We start from the raw sequence: 15,802 nt of genomic DNA, 5'->3' as shown, positions 1-15,802 counted from the left end.
CTGCCCACGGCCCCCCTGGAGAGCGGCTGTGCCAACATCCTGTCCCCCTTCCAGCTCCACCTGCTGCCCCAATGAGACCCCTCCCAAATTCCAGACTGCTCCCCAAATTCAGGAACTGCCCCGGGACCGGGACCATTCCTCATGGCTGGAAAATCTCCCCCCAGATCCTCCCCAGATTCCACTCCCAACATCCCCCTCGCTTCCAGCTCAGGATGGTGCCCTGATTGAGACCTCTCCTCAAATCGCACTCCTGAGATGCCTCGCCATCGCTGGAAAATCTCCCCAAATCCAACCCAAACCCTGCCCCAAAATCGGGAATCCCACTTGAGACCCCTCCCCAAATTCAGGCCTCCCCAAAGTGCCCCTCCTCAGTGGGATCAGGACCCCTCCCCATCAATGGAAATTCCCCCAAACCAAAAAAATTCTCCCCAAATCCCCCTTACCAAAATCAGAACCTCCCCCAGGACCCCTGAATTTCCCCCTAAAACCACCAAATTCCTCCCCCAAAATCCCAAAATTCCTCACAAATCCCCCCCAAAACCGAAAACCCCCCATACACCCTCAAAAGTCCCAGATCCTCCCAAGACTAAAAAATTTCCCACAAAACTCCAAATTTTCCCAAAAATCCCAAATTTTCCCCCCAAAATTCTCCCCACCCCCTAAATTTTTCCCCAAAACCCCCAAATTTCCCCCCCAAAACCCCAAATCCTCCCCCTAAAAAACCAGAAGTTCTCCCCAAAACACCAAATTTCCCCCCCAAACCCCCAAATTCCCCCCAATTTCCCAAATTCCACCCCAAAACTCAGGAGATCCCCTGCAAAAAACCAGTGACCCCTCCCAAGAAACCCCCCAAAATTGCAACTCCTTTCCTCAAAAATCACCAAAAAGCTGAGAACATAAATTTTTTATTTCACATTTTTCACACTTTGGGTAGGGGGGGAAACCCCAGATTTCCTGGGATTTTTCCCATTTTTTTGGGGATGGGAGTGCCCCCAACTTTTCCAGCACCCTTGGCGACACCTCTCCAAAATTCCTGCCCCAGTCCCCCCAAATTAAATGCACATAAATAAAAAGAGGGGAAAAAATAGGGAAAAAAGGTAAAAAGAAAAAAAAAAAAGAAAAAAAAGACCACCCCCACCCCATTTTGGGGAAAGGGGGACAGAGGAAAAATTGAGGGAGGGGGTGATTCCCCCCCAAAGAAATTGAGGGACCCCTCAAAAAAATTGTGGGAACCCTCTCCAAAAAAAGCCCACTTTGAAGAATGCCAAAGCCACCAAAAAATAGAAAAAAAAAACAAGAAACAAAACCCAAAAAACAAAAAAGGATAAAATTTGGGGGAGAACCCCCAAAAAATGTGACAAAAATGGGGGAACCCCTCCTTGAATCCAAAGAATTTTTTAATTTTTTTTTTTTTCCCAAAAGCAGCAGGTTCTTGGGAGTGGCAGGGGAGGAGAGACCCCCTCCAAATTCCTGGGGCTGTCCCTGAGATCCAGCCAAGGCACCTGGTCCTGGAGGGGGACAAAAAGGGCATTTTAAGGAAATTAAAGGAATTTTGGGGGACTTGGGTGAATTTTAGGGAATTTTGGGGGGCTCTGGGGGCAGGTCTCAATTTTGTGGGGTCTTGCGTTCCGGGGCCGCAACATCATGTCCACGGAGGCCACATTTACCAGGAACCAGTCGGGGACACCAACGAGATGGGATTCTGCTCAGGAAACCATTTATTCAGCTCAGGAACAAACTCAGATCCAGAGACAGCCCCAAACAGAGGCAGGGAGATGGGGTTTGAGAACCAGGGTGGAGTTTAAGGTCAGGGACCACTGGGAACACAGCAAGGGAAAAACCCCAGGGGCCCAAACCCAATCAGAAATCCCTGGGCTGTCACCTCACGAGGGGCCCAGGATGGAGTTTCTTCCTGGGCTCGCAGGGCCCAAGCTTCGAGGCAGAGGCTTCCCTTACCAGTGCCTCTGTTGCTGTTGGGTCAAGTTAGAGATCTGGGTGAAGCTCTTCCCACACTGGGGACACTTGTAGGGCCATCTCCAGCGTGGATACGCCGGTGCCTGACAAGGGTGGAGTTGTCCTTGAACCCCTTCCTGCAGTCAGGGCAGCGGAAGGGCCTCTCATCCGTGTGAATCCACTGGTGCTGGAGGAGATGGGAGCTGCTCTGAAACCTCTTCCTGCATTCAGGACACTCATAGGGCCTCTCCCCGGTGTGGATGCGCTGGTGGATGGTCAGTTGGGACCTCTGGCTGAAACCCTTCCCACATTCCCCACACTCATAGGGACGTTCCCCAGTGTGGGTCCTCTGGTGGATGGTCAGGCTGGAGCTGCAGCTGAAGCTCTTCCCACACTGGGGACACTCGTAGGGCCTCTCCCCAGTGTGGATGCGCCGGTGCCTGATGAGGTGGGAGTTTCGCTTGAAGCCCTCCCCACAGTCAGGGCAGCGGAAGGGCCTCTCATCCGTGTGAATCCGCTGGTGCACGAGGAGAGTGGAGCTCCTCTGAAACCTCTTCCCACACTCGGGACACTCGTAGGGCCTCTCCCCAGAGTGGATTCGCTGGTGGATGATGAGGTGGGACCTCCAGCTGAAGCCCTTCCCACATTGCCCACACTCGTAGGCCCATTCCCCAGTGTGGATCATCTGGTGGCTGATCAGGCTGTTGCTCTGGCTGAAGCTCTTCCCACACTCCAAGCACTTGTAGCGCTTCTCCCCATCCTGAAGCTGCTCATGGACCACCAGCTCAGAGCCCTGGCTGGATCTCCGGCCGCCTTCCCGGCACAGGGTGGGTCTTTCCTCCTCAGAGCACCCTGGGATGGGTTTGGAGCCCCTCCTCCTGCAGGATCTCTGGGGCTTTTCCTCCCTGTTGGATTCCTGTGCCTTGGAGCTGCTCAAAACGGCCTCTTCCATGAGGTTCTGCTGTGGGGATTTGTCCTCCCTGGTCTCCATCCTCAGCTCCTTGTCTGGGGGAGGAAGGACAAGGAAAGGATGGGATTTGCCTCCGTGCCAGAGGGAAGGGGAAGGAGATCCCCCCAGTGCGTCCCCGGCAGGACGGCGTCGGCAGCGGGGTTGTCCTGCAGCCGGGGGCCAGGCTGGGCTGGGAGATGGAGCAGGAGAGAGGGGGAAAGGGGCACTGACTTCCTCCTCACCTGCCTGGGTGTCCTGGGACGTCTTCCTCTTCCTCACAGCCTCCTCCTCCATCCAGCCAAGGTTTGGGAATGGGAAATCCTGGTTTGGGGAAAAATACAATTCATGAGCACATTGGAATAGGGGGTTCCTCCTGCCCAAGGCCCTCTCTAGAAGTCACAGGGCACCTTGTGCCCATATAAACCTCCTAAACACCAAGTTTCAGCCCTGAAAACGCCTCCCAGGAGTTCCCCATCTCTGGTCTCTCCCCTTTGTTGTTCATGGGTTCCCCCCTGTTCCAGCTGCTGGGGGTCACGCTTGTACTGTGGGTCCCCCATCTACTCGGTCCCTGCCCTCCCCTTGCTTCTGAGAGTGCCAGGAATCCAAAAAGTTCCTCTCATTTCTGTCTCAACATTTAGGGATGTTGGAGGTTTTTGGGGTCCCAGGGTCCCTTCTCCCCTTATTCTCTTCTTGGGGGTGCAGGTGGTCCATGGAGACCCCCCTGACCCCTCTCCAGGCTGTTGAGGGTCAGTGAATTGCGGCGCTCCCCTTCTCTGGGGGTCCTGGGGGACACAGGGCTCTGCTCCTCCAGGCTGCCTCTGCCAGCAGCTGCCACCAGGACCCCCCAAGGGGCATTTTCTGCTCAGCTTTGGAGTTCTTCATTCACCGAACATTCTCCCCAAAAACCCAACCCAGGGACCCCCCAGGATATCTGGGCCGAGCTCCCCCTCCCTGGTTATTGCTGGGATGGGGGGGGTGATGATCCCACGGGTGGGGGACTGTGAATTTGGGGAATGCTGGACTGGGATATACTGGGTGTGACTGAGATAATACTGGGATAACAAGCACCTGACTGGGGTTACTGGGAGTGTCTGGGAATGGCTATGGACATGCTGAGAACAACTGGGATATACTGGGAACACACTGGGAACAACGGGAACCATGCTGGGGACAACTGAAAGCAACTGGGCATGACTGGGACCATGCTGGGAGGGGATGGGACTATACTTGGGGCTACTGGGTGCAACCGGGATCACACTGGGAGAAACAGGGAGCAACTGGAACCACGCTGAGGGCAACTGGGATCTAACTGGGATCACAGTGGAAGCAGCTGGGCCATGCTGGGCAAGACTGGGACCATACTGGCAGCAACTGGGACTGCACTCAGAGTGACTGGGAGTGGCTGGGAGCAACTGGGAACAGCTGGAACCACACTGGGGGCAACTGGGAGTGAGTGGGACCATGCTGAGATGGACTGGGACTATTCCAGGGACAACTGGGATCATACTGGTAGGAACTGGGAAGAATTGCAACTATTCTGGGATCATACTCAACTGGGATCATACTGGGATCACAGTGGGAGCAGCTGGGTCCATGCTGGCTGAGACTGGGATCCCACTGAGGGTGACTGGAATCATACTGGGATTGACTGGGAGTGGCTGGGAACAACTGGAATCATGCTGAGAGCAACTGGGAGGAGCTGGGAATGACTGGGAGCGTGCTGGGGCTGACTGGGATATACTGGGAGAGACAAGGAGTCCCAGGGATCACACTGGAGGCTACTGGGGTCACACTGGCACTGACAGGGAGCAACTGGGGGCCACTGGCCTCATACTGGGAGTGACTGGGATTAGACTGGGAGTGACTGGGATCAGACTGGGAGTTACTGGGATGATACTGGGAGTGTGAAGGAAACTGGAAAATTGGGGAAAAAATGGGAAAAAAAGCAGGATCAATAAAAGGAAAATAGAAGGGAAAAATCAGGGGAAAAAAATAGAAAAAACCAGGATGAAATAAAAAAAAAAAAAGGGAAAATCAGGAAAAATTTGGGAAAAAAAGAGAAAAGTCAAGGAATAAATGGGAAAAATTGGGGAAAAAATCAGGAAAAGAAAGTGGAAAAAATCTTGAAAAAAATCAGGAAAAATGGGGAAAAAAATCAGGACAAAATCTGGGAAAAATCAGGAAAAATCAGGAAGAATTGGAAAAAAAACTGAGAAAATCAGGAGAAAAACTGGGAAAGAACTTGGAAAAACCAGGAAAATAAAGAGGCATAAAATCTAAAAATAGTAGAAAAATAATGGGAAAAAAATTCGGAAAAAACCAGGGAAAACTCAGGGAAATTTGAGAAGAAATTGGGAAAAAGCTAGAAAAAAAATGGGAAAGGAAGATAGAAAAATCAGGAAAAAATAGGAAAGGCATGGAAAAAAAAAGAAGTGAAAAAATGGGAAAAATCAGGGAAATACCAGGAAAAGAAAGCCAAAAAGACCCTGGGAAAAATCAGGCGAAATCAAGAAAAAATTCGGAAAAAAATTTGAAAAATCAAGGAAAAAACAAAAATGTTTGAGAAAGCTTGCAAAAAAATCAGAAAAAAAATGTGAAAAAAAAGAAAGATCAGGGGAATATCAGGGGAAAAAAACAGGAAAAGGATTAAAAAATCTGTAAAAAATCAGAAAAAAATAATGAAAAATTTCAGGAAGAAAATGGGGAAAGCCAGAAAAAATTGGGAAAGGAAAAAGGATAAATCGGGAAAAAAACTGGAAAAGAATTGGGAAAAAATGGGTAAAATCAAGAAAAGAGAGAAAAAAGAAACCTGGGAAAAAATCGGGAAAAATCAGTAAAAAAATTAGGAAATACAGGGAAAAATGGGGGGAAATCAGGAAAAGAAATGGTGGAAAAAACTGGGAAAAATCAGAGAAAAAAAAATCAAGGGAAAAATGAGGAAAAAAACCTGGGGGACAAAACCTGGGAAAATGTTAAAAAAATTGGGAAAAAGCCAGGAAATATTTAGGAAATGAACAAGCATAATTTAGGAAAAATTTGGAAAAAATGGGGAAATATTGGGACAGATCAGAGGGAAAAATCAGGAAAAAAAAATGTGAAAAATGAGAGAAAAATCAGGAAAAGAAAAAGGGAATAAAACCTGAAAAAAATCAGAAAAAAATTGAAAAAATTGGGGGAAAATCAGGGAAAAAATTGGGAAAAATCAGGGAAAAAATGGGAAAAACCAGAAAAATCAGGGAAAAATTTGAGAAAAAGTTGGGGAAAAGATAAAAAAATTTGGGAAGAGAGAAAAATCAGGGGAAAATCAGGAAAATTTGATAAAAAACTGGAAAAAAATGGGAAAATTTGGGAGAAAAAGGAGGGAAAAAATCAGAAAAAAAGCAAGGGAAAATTAGGAAAAAACTAGGAAAAAACAGAAAAAAATGGGGGGAAAAAAGAGTGAAAAAATTGGAAAAAAATATTGGGAAAAAACCTGGAAAAATCTGGGACAAAACGAGGAAAAGAAAGAGGAAAATAATCTGGAAGAATCAGGATAAAATGGGGATAAAAAATGGGAAAAAAATGGGAAAAATCAGGAAAAAAACAGGATTAAATCCCCCTATCCCATTTTTCCATGGAATTTTAGGAATTGCCTACCTGGGAGATCGTAGAAGAATTTCCAGACCTGAGAATCCAGGGACTGGGGAAAGGTGGAATTGCGGATGAGCTGCGCAAGGTTTTTTGGAAGACTGATGGCTTGGTCCTCTTCCAGCTTCCAGAACATTGGGATGAATCCCACACCTCCTTCTGGCTGGAAATCATGGAAAAATCATGGGAAAGCTGTGATTTAAATTCATGAAATTTTGCCACCAAAGCACCCTTTTTTCCCACCAAAATTTCTATTTTTTTTACCCCAAATTTCAATTTTTGGGATAATTAAATGGGGAAGATAGGGGGAAATGGGGAAAAATAAAATAAAAATGGAGGAAGAATGGGGAAAAGTTAGGGAAAACTACAAAAATATAGGGGAAAAGTGAGAAAAATGTCAGGAAAAATGGAGGAAAATGGGGAGAAATGGAGCCAAAATGGGGGGAAAAAATGGGAAAAAATGGGATAAAAATAGGGAAAATTTTGGGATAATGGGATGGAAATGGAGGAAAAATTGGGAAAAATGGGAGAAAGGAATGGAAGAAAATTGGGATAAAATTGTGGAAAAGTAAGATAAAACCAGGATAAAAATGGGAGAGGGGGGAAATGGGAAAAACTGGGACAAAAATACAAAAAAAAAGGTGAAGATGAGGCAAAAATGGGGGAAAATTGGAAGAAATCGGGGAAAATAGGAGTAAAAATGGGGAAAAAACTGGGAGAAAATGGAGCAAAAATAGCATAAAGTGGGGAAATAATAGATTAAAAATGGAAAAAATGGGAAAAATAGGAAAACATGGGGGACGATTTGAGTAAAAATGGAGGAAAAATAGGGAAAAAAAACTGGGAAAAAATGAGGACAAATGAGATAAAAAAGGGGAAAATTGAGAGGAAAAGAAAAAACATGGGGAAAAAATTGGGGAAAATAAGAAATAGGATTAAAATAGGGGAAAATTACATGAAAATGGGATAAAAATTAGAAAAAATAGAGCAAAAATGGGAAAGAAATGGGATAAAAATGGGGAAAAATTGGATAAAAATGTGGAAAACTGGGATAAAATGGAGACAAATTGTACTCTAATAGGGAATGACTGGGAGTGATTTGGCTTATCGTGGGGCGCAGAGGAAACTGGAGCCACACGGGGTGAGCAACTGGGCAATGCTGGGAGCAGCCACTGCCGGCACCGGGAGCCCCGAACCCCTTTCCCGGCCATGCCGGACCCGCATCCCCCCGGCCCCTTTGCCGGGGCTCTGCCGCCACCGCCACCGGGACCCCCCAAAAACACCTCCCGGGGACCCCCGGGGTGCCCCCGAGGGGCATCTGCGGCTCGGCTCTGGAGCCCTGCCATCCCCAAACATCCCCCCCAAAAACCCCAAAGCCAGGGAGCCCCGGGGTATTTGGGGCGAGCTCCCCCTCCCCGGGCACCTGCGGGATGGGGGGCGATGGTCCCGAAGGAGCTGCAGATGCAGAGAGCGGGGAGCGCAGGTGGAGCCTCCTCTGCCTGCTCCAGCTCTTCCTCCTCCTGCTCCTCCTCTTCCTCCTCCTCTGTCCCTCCTCTTCCTCCTCCTCTGTCCCTCCTCTGTCCCTGGGCGTGGTTCGGAGCCCTCGGGTGAGCGGGGCCGGGCCGGGACACGATGGGAAAGGGCTGGGTCCCCCCCAAACCGAGCTGGGGGCAGCGGAGCTTTGGGGGAACAATGGGAACGGGGCGGGACAGGGGAACAGGGGGAGGTGGGAGCACTGAGGGTCCCCCAGTTCACCCCAGGAGCCCCAAGCCCCGTCCCAGCCCCCCCAGTTCCCCCCGCAGCCCCGGCTGAGGGGGGCTCAGCCCAGGAGCCGCCGTCGTTCGGGGCTCCCCCGAGTGCAGGAACGGGAGAGTTCCCGGCTCGGGGAGGCCCCAGCACAGGAGGGGATCTTGTCCCTCTTCCAGGGCCTTTCAGGGTCTTCAGGCCCCTCTCAAGAGGAGTTTTTCTCTTTTTCAGGTTTTTTGGGGGGGATCCCACCACTACAGGGGTGTTATTTCCTCCCCATTTTAGGGTGTTTGTGCGGCCGCAGCCCCACAAGCCCCTTTTGAGGGGGGATCATGACGGCTTTAAGTGACATTTTTAGGGGTGTCCCCACCCCAAGCCCCTGTAGGGGATGTTTTGTCCCCCAGGGTGGATTTTGGGGGTTCTCTCTACCATGGCCGCTTTAAGGGTCCCCGGTGTTGTCGGGTCCCACTGTAACTCCTCTTAAAAGGGCAACACCGCTCCCGTTGGTTCCGGCAGTGGAGCCCGGGAGGGGTTGGGGGTCCCGGGAGGGGTTTGGGGGTACCTGGGTGATGCCGATGGTGTCCATGGGGATCCCGTGCTCGGTATAAACCTTCATGAGGGGTTCCTGGGGATTTTCAGAAGTTCTGGGTGTTTTTGGGGCCACGGTGGTTTTTTGGGAGTTCTCAAGAGGGTTTACAGGGGTCCTGATGGGAGAATTTGGGCGATCCCAGCGATGAAATTGGGGATCTCAAGGCTGTTTTGGGGAACCTGCTGGTAATGGACATGGGGACCCCATGCCAGGTATGAACCTTCTCAATGGCTGAATGGGGTTTTGCGGTTTTGGGGAGTTTTTGGAGCATCCAGGGATGTGTTTGGGATCAGGGGAGGTTGGGGTGTCCCAGGGGGTTTGGGGGTTCTCGGCAGGTTTGGGGGTACCTGGGCAATGCGGGTGGCAGTGCTGGGGACCCCGTGCCGGGTTTGAACCTTCTCACTGCACACGGGCAGCGTCAGCGTGTTCAGGGAGATCCTGGGGGGCCCGGGGGGTCACCCCAAATCCCAGGGACCCCAAATGCTGAGGGACCCCCCGAACTGCCCTCACCGCTGGATCTGCTGCAGGCAGGGGGGCACCAGCACTCGGCCCCCACCCTCCACCATCACAGGGGGGCTGTGGAAGAAATCTGGGGGTGCAGGGACAGGTCGGGTGGGACCCCCAAAGTCCTGGGGGAGGGGACACGGGGGGACTTCCAGGAATTCCCGTTGTGGGGGGGATGAGGGGGAACCCAGGAAGAGTTGGGGGGGCTGGTTGTGTCATGGGGGGACTCCCAGGAGTCTTGTGGGGGGTGGGGAAGGCAAGGAACAGGGCAAGCCCCAGGATGGGTTTGGGGGGAACCGGACTGGAGCTCCCATGGCAGTGGGATGGGGAGATCTGCCCAGGGAATTCTGTGGAATGGCATGGCAGTGAGATCCATCTACAGAGTTCACATGGGAATTGGACTGCTGTAGAATCCATCCTTGGAGGTCTCACAGGAATGGGATGTCTGAGATCCATCCATGGAATTTCCGTGGGAATTCCTACATTCCCAAATTTTGCTCTCCCAAATCCTGCATTCTCAATTCCCATATTCCCATGGGAATTCTGCCCTCCCCATCTTTACACTCCAGCACCTCCTGCCCATATCTGACATATTTCCGGAGACATTCCCTGCAGCTGTGAGCCAGGGAATTTGTTAATCCCTCAGCCTGGATCTCAGGGATCCCCATGGCGGTGCCACAGTTGCCATCGCAGCCCCACAGATCCCCCAGCCCCGGCTCCCCCCGCTCAGCCCCGCTCTGGCTGTGCCGCTGCTGCAGCATCTGCAGCTCCCCGCTGGCCCCGTGCCGGTGCCGCTCCTTGTGCCGGCCCTGGCTATCCCAATATCCCAGCTCTGGCTATCCCAATATCCCAGCCCTGGCTATCCCAAGATCCCAGCCCTGGCTATCCCAAGATCCCAGCCCTGGCTATCCCAATATCCCAGCCCTGGCTATCCCAATATCCCAGCCCTGGCTATCCCAATATCCCAGCTCTGGCTATCCCAATATCCCAGCCCTGGCTATCCCAATATCCCAGCCCTGGCTATCCCAATATCCCAGCCCTGGCTATCCCAAGATCCCAGCTCTGGCTATCCCAAGATCCCAGCCCTGGCTATCCCAAGATCCCAGCTCTGGCTATCCCAATATCCCAGCCCTGACTATCCCCAGATCCCAGCCCTGGCTATCCCAAGATCCCAGCCCTGGCTATCCCAATATCCCAGCCCTGGCTATCCCAAGATCCCAGCCCTGGCTATCCCAAGATCCCAGCCCTGGCTATCCCAAGATCCCAGCCCTGGCTATCCCAAGATCCCAGCCCTGGCTATCCCAATATCCCAGCCCTGGCTATCCCAATATCCCAGCCCTGGCTATCCCAATATCCCAACCCTGGCTATCCCAAGATCCCAGCCCTGGCTATCCCAATATCCCAGCCCTGGCTATCCCAAGATCCCAGCCCTGGCTATCCCAATATCCCAGCCCTGGCTATCCCAATATCCCAGCCCTGGCTATCCCAATATCCCAGCCCTGGCTATCCCAATATCCCAGCCCTGGCTATCCCAAGATCCCAGCCCTGGCTATCCCAAGATCCCGGCTCGGCTCCGCCCGGCCCCGCTCGCTGCGGCGGCGCTGGAAGGGGATCCCAGCCAGGGACCCCATGGACATGGACTGCGGGAAGCCCGGGCCGGGCTCCGACAGCGCCGCGTGCAGGGAACGCAGGGAGAGGAGAACTGGGGGGACATTTGGAGATTTGGGATCGGGGGGGTCACGGCTGAAGGAAAGGGGGAACGGCGAGAGCCGGGAAGGGCATTTGGGGATGCCAGGAGTGACAAGAGGGGAGGCTAGGGCTGGCTAGATGTGGCATGGCTGGAGTTCAGGGCGTTCCTGTACCCAGGAAAGGGAGCTCCAAGGGTCCCCGCTGTCCCCATTGCCAGGACAGGGCAGGGAAAGCCGGGATGGCTGGGAATAGGGGTCCCGGGTGTCCTGAGTGCTGAGGAAAGGAGGGGCTGGCTGCTGGGAGAGGCAGGAATAGGGGTCCGGGGGTTAAATGGGTGAAGGAGAAGGGGGCTCTGGGGGCTGCGGGAGGCGGGATGGCCGGGAAAGGGGTGCAGGCGTTCCTGGTGCCGGATAAGGGGGTGCAGGGTGGGACCCACGGCCGGGAATGGGGGTTCGCTGGGATGGCGGTGCCCAGGAATGGGGGTTTAGGAGCCCCTCGGCGCTCCGGAATGGGCGATCAAAGAGTCCCGGTGCCGGGGTCCCCCTCACCTCTCGCCGCCCCCCGGGAGCGCCCCCGGCCCCAGCGCTGGAGCCATCGCGCTGCTCCGCTGCGGCCCCGCCCACAGCCCCGGCCCCGCCCCCAGAGCCGCCTCCGGCGCCGCCATTGGCGCCGCTCTTTGCTGCCCGCCAGTGGCAGCCCGAGGCTGCAGTGACGTCACCGGTCGCCGGGCAGATCCCGGCGGCGCAGGGCGGCCAAGGCGGAAGCGAAAGTGCCCGAGGGAGCGCGGGGGGCGGGGACGCGGCAATTCCAGGGAATTCCCCTGGATCCCCTCCCGGGATCCCCCGGGACCCTCCTCGGCCGCGCACTGCGGGACCCCCGGGACAAACTGGGCTGAACTCTCGGGCCCTGCGCCCAAACTCTGCCTGGAAGCCGCCGGCTTCGGCCCAAAGCGGGGGAAGCCCCGGCATCCGCGGATCCCATTTTTCCTGCGGCTGCGGCTCCCCAGCCCCGGCGGAGCAGGAGCGGGCGCTGGGAGCCCGAGCCCCGATTCCCAATCTCCTTCTCTCTCTCTCTGCTGCTCTCTCCCTCTCCTTGGGGTGATCAGAAATGCCAGAGCGGCTGGAGAGCCCCGTGCCCAGCTCGGCTTTCCCTGGAAAGGGAGGCCTGGGGGTGCGGTGCCCCGGGATGGCCGAGAATGGGGCTCCGGGGGTCCCCGGGCTGACGGAACCGGGGGATCCAGGGGCTGCCAGGGGAGGATCCCCGGGAAAGGGGGTGCAGGGCGCTGTTGGTGCAGGAGAAGGGGGTGCAGGAGGTCCCGGAGCTGGGGAAGGAGATGCGGGGGGGGTCCCAGGGCCCAGGAATGGGGATCCAAGGGGGTCTGGAAAAGGCTGAGCAGGAAATCCAGGAGTGCAGACCTAATTCACATCAGAGACACAGAAATCCCGGTGCAACAGGAAACCAAACACTAAGGACTCCACAACTTGGAAACAATGAACACTAAACTAATGAATTTCTATGGGTTCAGACTGTATAAAGTTTAGGAAACATCTAGTAAAACTCACATGCCATGGAATGATTTTCTCTGCACATGCAGACTATGTGTGGTTGAAATGATTCTGTTCAGAATCAAGTCATGCTTTATTTCTCTAAAGACATTGTTGGAGAGTTTCTGCTTTTCACAGTTTCAGTGAAAGGATTACACCATTAGAAGAAATTTTCGTAATAATTCTACTTTTCTGTTGTCAGTTCTGCTTGGGCCAGGGGTGTGAGAATCAGTTTTTAGTCAGAAGAGAAGAAAAAGAAAATACTTGATTTCTTTCTAATTTTTGTTTTTATATTTGTGCATGGCTCTTAGTGATGGCAACATTATGGTATGGGTTTTTCCATGTTCACCTTTAAGCTGCATTTTGAAAAGTAGAAGAGTTTGAAAAGAGGCCCTTTAAAAGCTAAACAGTTAATAGAAAATTGTTTAAAAAAAAAAATAAAAAAATTGTAAGGGGGGGTGGGGTGTTCTCCATGTGAGTCATCCCATGGCTGCCCTGGAAGAGAAGCTTCATTCCAGGCAGCCAGCAGAGGAGCTTTAGAAATGCAAATTAACACCTCTGGGGCAAAGCCTGGACAATGTACCAGGGTCTTCCTGCTTGGGGGAGGAATTGGGCTGAATTCCTCTGCCCCTCACCCCAAGCTCTGCCTGGGGGCACAGATGGAATTTGCACAGCTAAAGGCAGAGCCCATGGTGAGGATATCTGACTCTGCAGCAGAAATTGGTTAAGCTGAAAAGGAAAACAGCAAATGGACAATGCTGTGAAAACTTCACTATAAAAAATGGGGGGGAATCATCCGACTCCCCACCCCAACTTTTGCTCTCACTTTCCATGTTATCCAGGGTGAATTAGAGCACTGGGGTTTTTTTTCTGCCACAAGTTCAAGGAAATCAGTTGGGAATCCAAGTATGTGCTGATTTAATTAGAGAAAAGCCAAAAATTGATGCAGCCCTGGCTGGAGGGAGCACCCAAAAATGGGGAAAAGACGAACAGCCACCAGAACAAATCCTGCAACACCATGGACCAGGCCCTGGGAACCCTAATGAATTCATATCGGGAGCCAGAGAACTAATTTATCATTTCCATGGCATAATTAGATTACATGATGTCCTCAAAATAATCCCCAACCAGACAGCTCCAGTTCCTGACTTTCTTCACAACCAATCCACCCAGATGAGGAACACAACATTTCACCATGGGATGGGGTCAGATTATCTTTTAGCAGGAAAAGGAGGCAGAGTTTGTGGAAAATTAAATGACTCAAACTGCTGCTGGCAAATACATCACAGAGGAAAAGTGGAGAAACAGATAACAAAGGATATAAGAAAAATGTAATGTACCAGTCCAAATGGCAGACCATGGGTTAAACTAATGCAGTTTCTCCTCTTATGTTCTACAGCAACTCTCATCTTTTCCCCATGCACACACCTTGCTGAGTGCAGCTCATTCAGCAGCTGAGCAAGGGGATGCAGGGGGCAGCCAGGCCTCCTGAGCCACAAACGGCTACAAAAGGACAGAGAATGAGGGCACCGAGAGCAATCCCAAAATCAAAAAACACCCAGGAAGAAAAAACAGAGCCAATGAGTGAATCTGCTTGCAGATAGGGCCACGGACTTGCACATAAGGAAGCAATGGGAAAAAACCTCAGTTACAGAAAATGTTACCAATTGACAAGGACCGCTGCTCTGACAAAGTCCCGCTAAATTCCTGAACTTCCAGAAGAACAAAGACTTAACAGAGCCATCAATATCGGATGTTATACAAAAGTGGTGGGTACATATTAACCGGGACATGCAGGAGGCAGATGGGGAAGTCTGAACCTTCCAAGCACCTCCGCCAGTGGGGAAAGGGACAGGGACACGCGGCCGGGAAAATCAGGACAAAAACGAGGCCGCGTCCTCCAGCAGCTGGAGAGAGCGCACGGCAAATGCCCCACGGCCTCTCCCTTTGGGCAGCAATAAAGTCACTCTCACACCGCTCCTCGGGCTCCTTTGGCCACACAAACCTCTGGCGCCGGGAATTTTCCCGCCCAGCCCCGAGCACAGCGCAGCCACCTCCGGGCTACCGACACGAAGCGGGACGAGCCAGCGCTGCTCCGGCACCGGCTCCTGCCGAGGCCCCAGCGGGAAGGAGACCGCGGGCAGCCGCTCCCGCAGCGCCCTCACGCCAGGGCCAACACGGGCCGGCCACGGCACAAGTCACCCGCCACAGCCCCCCGCCGCCCCCTCCCGGGCCCGCAGCGAGCCCCGAGCCCCCGCAGAACCGAGCGCGGCTCCCACCTGCGATGGCTGGGGCCGCCTCCGAGCTCCGCCGCCGCCTCACCGGGCTCCGGCCGCTGCCGCCGCTGCCGGGCCCGCACAGACGCTCCGGCAATGGCGGCTCTCCTGCCCCACGGCCGCCCTGGGGGCGCCAGCGGGGCCGGGCTTGTCCCCGCTCTGCCCAATCAGCGCGCGCCAGAGCCACGAGTGACGGCAGCAGCAGCCAATCGCAGCCAGCGGCGGGCTCTGCACACGGCACAGCCCCGCCCCGCGCTCTCAGGGCCCGCCCCGGGCTGTGTGAGGGGAAGGGCGGAGATGAGGAACAGGCTTGGAACGGGCCCGGCCCGAGCCGCCATTGAGCTCCCAACACAAACAAAGTTCTCCGCAGCTCCCGGCCCGCTTTTCCCTGCCCTGGGTGTTCGGTGGCTCCGGCTCAGCGGGAAGCCCTGGAGCCTCACTTCTCCCACCTCTAATTAGGTGCCTCAGTGCATCGCTCGGATTTCCCCCAAAAAGGGAAAACTGCCCCAAATCCCTGTGGATGAGTGGGGGAGGAGGGAGATTTCTGGCAGAAAATTCCAAAAACTCAGAGAAGGATTGTGAGAAGTAAATTAATAGCCCTAAAACCAGCTTCCCCCCACCCCTTTCTCCTCCCAGCTGTGCCTCCTCCCCCGGCACTGCAGGTGCGGTGAATTAAAGGGCCAGGAGACCTTCTGCTCCCTTTAACAAGCCTTTATTAGAGACAACTGGGCCTAGAGGTGGGGGCTCGGGGTGCACGCCGCCGCTGCTCCCTGTGGTCGATGTCGAGGATCACACAGGCCTGTCGTCATCCACTGTCAGCACAACCAGAGCCTCTATTCCCGCCAGGATCACCCAGAGACTCTGTCTTAGGCTCAAGGGTCTAGGGGTGTCTTCCCTCTCAAGTCCTGCCCAGGTCATGGCAACC

The 15,802-nt window shown here is 53.4% G+C and overlaps 1 protein-coding gene across 1 annotated transcript; it reads right to left on the bottom strand.

Annotated features, from left to right (window-relative positions):
- Positions 1-889: 889 nt before the first annotated feature.
- LOC147647121 (uncharacterized) lies at positions 890-14,996 on the bottom strand. Its single transcript, XM_086872481.1, has 4 exons — positions 14,881-14,996; positions 6,539-6,692; positions 3,145-3,223; positions 890-2,958 (listed from the first exon to the last, which is right to left on the bottom strand). Exons 3-4 carry the CDS (start codon positions 3,194-3,196, stop codon positions 1,979-1,981), a joined length of 1,032 nt encoding a protein of 343 aa, XP_086728607.1. The 5' UTR covers positions 3,197-3,223; positions 6,539-6,692; positions 14,881-14,996; the 3' UTR covers positions 890-1,978.
- Positions 14,997-15,802: the final 806 nt, after the last annotated feature.

The sequence above is a fragment of the Cyanistes caeruleus genome, unplaced genomic scaffold, assembly GCF_971803275.1.
Source record: "Cyanistes caeruleus unplaced genomic scaffold, bCyaCae1.hap1.1 HAP1_SCAFFOLD_65, whole genome shotgun sequence".
Classification (NCBI taxonomy): domain Eukaryota; kingdom Metazoa; phylum Chordata; class Aves; order Passeriformes; family Paridae; genus Cyanistes; species Cyanistes caeruleus.
This window is presented reverse-complemented; position numbering and strand designations above follow the sequence as displayed.

What these genes read in the sequence shown, in the direction of transcription:
- LOC147647121 (XM_086872481.1), bottom strand. Translation starts at nt 3,196, where the DNA reads ATGGAGGAGGAGGCTGTGAGGAAGAGGAAGACGTCCCAGGACACCCAG. An exon ending in GTCCCAGGACACCCAGGCAG is followed by an intron (nt 2,959 to 3,144) that starts GTGAGGAGGAAG and finishes TTCCTCCCCCAG; the next exon opens with ACAAGGAGCTGAGGATGGAG.